At 38.2% G+C, this 4101-nt stretch overlaps 1 protein-coding gene across 1 annotated transcript; it reads left to right on the top strand.

Moving 5' to 3' along the window:
- The first annotated feature begins 723 nt into the window (after nucleotides 1-723).
- Nucleotides 724-3790, top strand: snap29 (synaptosome associated protein 29). The gene is made up of 6 exons (XM_035165789.2): nucleotides 724-862; nucleotides 1627-1863; nucleotides 2008-2201; nucleotides 2320-2399; nucleotides 2485-2589; nucleotides 2859-3790. Exons 2-6 carry the CDS (start codon nucleotides 1627-1629, stop codon nucleotides 3017-3019), a joined length of 777 nt encoding a protein of 258 aa, XP_035021680.1. The 5' UTR covers nucleotides 724-862; the 3' UTR covers nucleotides 3020-3790.
- Nucleotides 3791-4101: the final 311 nt, after the last annotated feature.

The following is a 4101-nucleotide window of genomic DNA, read 5'->3' as shown; positions in this document are numbered from 1 at the left end:
AGTACGGAAATCCGGTAGGGACAAATGTGTTCGCCTATTAGCGGAGCGGTACCAGACCCACAGACTGTAAACAGACTGGAGCACCACTGTTATAACTTTATACTGTTATAACTTTATACTGTTATTACTTTATACTGTAGTAACTTTATTTTGTTGTAACTTTATACTGTTGTAACTTCATACTGTTATTACTTTATACTGTTATAACTTTATACTGTTGTAACTTTATACTGTTGTAACTTTATACTGTTATAACCTTATACTGTTATAACTTTATACTGTTATTACTTTATACTGTTATAACTTTATACTGTTATAACTTTATACTGTTATCACTTTATACTGTTATTACTTTATACTGTTGTAACTTTATACTGGTATCACTTTATACTGTTTTAACTTTAAACTGTTATCACTTTATACAGTTTTAACTTTAAACTGTTATCACTTTATACAGTTTTAACTTCATACTGTTATAACTTTATATTGTTATAACTTTATACATGTTTTACTTTAAACTGTTATCACTTTATACTGTTATAACTTCATACTGTTATAACTCTATACTGTTATAGCTTTATACTGTTATAACTTCATACTGTTATAACTTCATACTGTTATAACTCTATACTGTTATAGCTTCATACTGTTATAACTTTACACTGTTATAACTTCATCTGTAAACTAAACACTGATGTCCAATGTTTCCCTTCATGTGTCCAGTCTGAACATAAAGTAATGTTGATCAACGTTGAGCTCGCGCTGCAGCCGTAAGTACTGTGTGCGCTGACGTCACCCAACGTGACCGGAAGTCGCTCCGTCATCCGAGCAGCAACAACGTCTGCAGCTCTCACGTTCAAAGGTTTGTCTGCTAACGCCTGATGGTTTTATTGTTTAATCTCATATTTCATCTATTCTACTCGGAGAAGACACCGTGTCCTGGCACAGCGCCGCCTGGGGTCGGTTTGTGGGGGGGTGTTATTTGGGTGGCTGTCAATCCTCGTTAGCTAGCTAGCAAGCCAACACCCCTTCACTATGTTTAACGCTTGAAATGTCAGAATATAACTTTCGTACAGCGACAGTTACTTTACGTTAACGTTAACGGTGCGTGTGTTTGTAAACCATTAGTGTGAAATGTCGTGATGTAGTCTTTATTGCTCAAAAGTCGTTTAGTTTTAGCTAGCATGAGCTAACAGTCCGAAGCTAACGTCAACGACTTCCTCTCAAAGTTGGGCTTTTATCTGTCAAATCCAACAAGTTGTGGTGGAAGAAGGACTCGGGTGATCTACTTAGGTTATTCAAAGTTCTCATATCGTTGTGTATAATGCTCTGTTTCAAGTCCTACGTTTATAATCCTTTTATAGCGAGTAACTGAGGTTTTCCATTACAAGGAACTTAAACTATTCAAAGTGAAATGTGAAATGTTACATTATGTAATTGTCCAGGAACCTGAAATATCATTTCTTATGTTGCGTATTTTGATTATGGATCAATTTTTTTGCCTACAAATTACCACAGAATAGTAATCCCTGTTATAATTTCACTCTCCTGTTAGTGTTGTTGAATAGTTAAAACCTTCTTATTTTTTCTGGTGATCTTACTTAAATTCTTGTCGCTCCTCCACAGATGGCGTACCCTAAAACTCACAACCCGTTTGCAGATGATGACGACGAGGACAACTTTAAGCCTAAAAGTCGGGGTTTCGATGATGACCCCGGTGATTGTGGGTTGAGTGACGCAGAGAGGAGGCAGCGATACCTCCAACAGGAAGTGATGCGTACAGCTCAGTCTGCAGTGGACAGCAGTCACCGCTCCCTCGGCCTCATCCACGAATCTGAGAAGATGGGTGTGGAAACTGCAGAGGTATGTTGAGCTAATCTGCTTTTCTGCAGCAGCACACAAAGAGTCATTTTGTCTCTGAGAGGTTAACAATCCACCAATAGTTCCCATAGTATCTCTCACTCTACCCTCTCTATCCTCTCTCTCTCACTGGTTTGGGCTCTGTAGGAGCTGATGCGACAGGGTGAGGCTCTGAAGAGGACAAACAAGGCGTTGGACAACATGGATCAGGACCTGAAAACCAGCCAGAAGCACATCAGCAGTATAAAGAGTGTATGGGGCGGCCTCGTCAATTACTTCAAGGCTAAGCCAGAGACAAAGCCACCGCCTGAGCAGCCTAATGCCTATCAGCCCAGTGAAAAGTAAGGTTCCTAACCATGGCAGATAAAACTGGTTTTCATATTTTTTCAGTTTCCAGTTACTTGTCATTGACTGTCCTTAATGAATTAAACAATGCTTATCTAACTTCCTCGTGTTCAGATTAGAGAACGCCTTGTCCGGCAGCAAAGACGTTGACGAAAGGTATCAAGCCAGCCACCCTAACCTAAGAAATACAGGAGGTAAGATATGTGTACACAAGAATGTCCGCAATGGCATAACCCCACCACAAACTGGCTACCACCATTTTTAATTTATGTGTTGCAGGATTCGGAGCTGCAGCCTCAGTAGATGCCAGCTCATCTCAACAGAACGGTCACCCTCAGAACAGACACCTTAGGGAGGCACACAATACCCTCGACAACAATTTAGGTAAAAACGTTTCTGTTTTTCATTTTGTTTGTTTTTTGTTATAATAGAACATTTTTCATGGAACAGGGGAAGATGTATATCTCATTTTTATATGATGGTGTTTTATTTACTATAATTTGCCTTACACCCAAACAACATTACAATAAAATGGTTCATGCTGTCAAATGTAAAATCATAGCACTGTATAAGTGAATATTCTCAGTCAGGTGTGAAATGTTTTGTGTCATACAGTGTAACTAGACTCAGGTGTTCTTCTTTGAATGACTTAGATGATATGTCCGATGGCTTGAGAAGACTAAAGAACCTTGGGCTTGGACTACAGAGTGAGATTGAGGACCAGGACGACTCCATTGATTCTCTGCTTAATAAAGTGGACAAGATGGACAGCAAGATCATCAACACGAACAACCAGATTAAAAACCTTAAATAAAACAAACTCAGACTCACCCTACAGGGACAAGACAAGTCAACATCCTCGCTTTTCCATCCTGGCCTGTGTTGAATACACTTGTTCTTTGATTCAGTCTTTTTTTAATGTACTGGAATATGTAACTAGCAGATAAATAAGTGGACATGTTTTTATTCACATCCATTTCTTCTTGAGTGACATTCCCTTTTCTTTTTGGATTTGTTCATGAATCTAAGATTGACTAGTTCCTCCCACCACAGATTTTATTCTTTCATGTTTGTCCTGTGCACACTATTACATGCCTCCTGGAATCATGCTTAAAATGTGATTAATTTACATCTTTGCCACGAAGGGAAGACTATACCATGTGTTTATTGGATATAAAGCAGCGTCTGTGTGCTGACAAAATCAGATTCATCTCCACTAAGCTCCACTGCCTTTCTGTCTCAGTGTTGTCAGCTGACTTTTCACATAAGAGTGTCAGGTTGATCAGGATGTGTGTGTATGATTCACATCCTGGACCTGCCTCCACATTTGTACAAAAACGCTTTGCAAGACTTGCTCGTTCACCTTTGCCTTACGTGTAACAGGTATGTACAGTAGAATAGCTGCTGGTGCTGTGCCATCATTCTGTCGCCACTGCTACATCTAGTTAGTTTCTCTTTAAATTCTTCAGTATGATTTAGGGTTTTTTGTTTGAGTTATTTTCATGTCCATATGTGCTTTCATTAGCTTTATATAAAATGTTTGTATTGATTTACTCTATACCACAATAAATCCTGCAGAATGTGATAGATTGAATTGAGTATATAGCCTAAATAGTTAGCTTTATGTTAAAAGCTCTGGAACCTGATCGAATATACATAATATTATAAATATAAATCATACCCAGGGTAAAAGGTCATAGTTGATGAACTACATGAACATTTATTCAGATAAAACTCTGAAGAATCAGAAAATAAATTTGAATTCATGGTCACAGTGTTTTATTTTATCATGTGAATCATGTATTTTAATTAAAACCACATACTCAATAAAAATATTGCAAGGGGAATCGTCAGGTGTCACCAAAGGTGAGTCTCCGGTTCGTAGTGGGGAAGGAA

Source organism: Hippoglossus stenolepis, chromosome 9 (genome assembly GCF_022539355.2).
Source record: "Hippoglossus stenolepis isolate QCI-W04-F060 chromosome 9, HSTE1.2, whole genome shotgun sequence".
NCBI classification, from domain to species: domain Eukaryota; kingdom Metazoa; phylum Chordata; class Actinopteri; order Pleuronectiformes; family Pleuronectidae; genus Hippoglossus; species Hippoglossus stenolepis.
The sequence above is the reverse complement of the archived record's forward strand: the minus strand, read 5'-3'. Positions and strand labels throughout refer to the sequence as shown.

What these genes read in the sequence shown, in the direction of transcription:
- snap29 (XM_035165789.2), top strand. Translation starts at nt 1,627, where the DNA reads ATGGCGTACCCTAAAACTCACAACCCGTTTGCAGATGATGACGACGAG. An exon ending in TGGGTGTGGAAACTGCAGAG is followed by an intron (nt 1,864 to 2,007) that starts GTATGTTGAGCT and finishes TGGGCTCTGTAG; the next exon opens with GAGCTGATGCGACAGGGTGA. An exon ending in TACCCTCGACAACAATTTAG is followed by an intron (nt 2,590 to 2,858) that starts GTAAAAACGTTT and finishes TGAATGACTTAG; the next exon opens with ATGATATGTCCGATGGCTTG.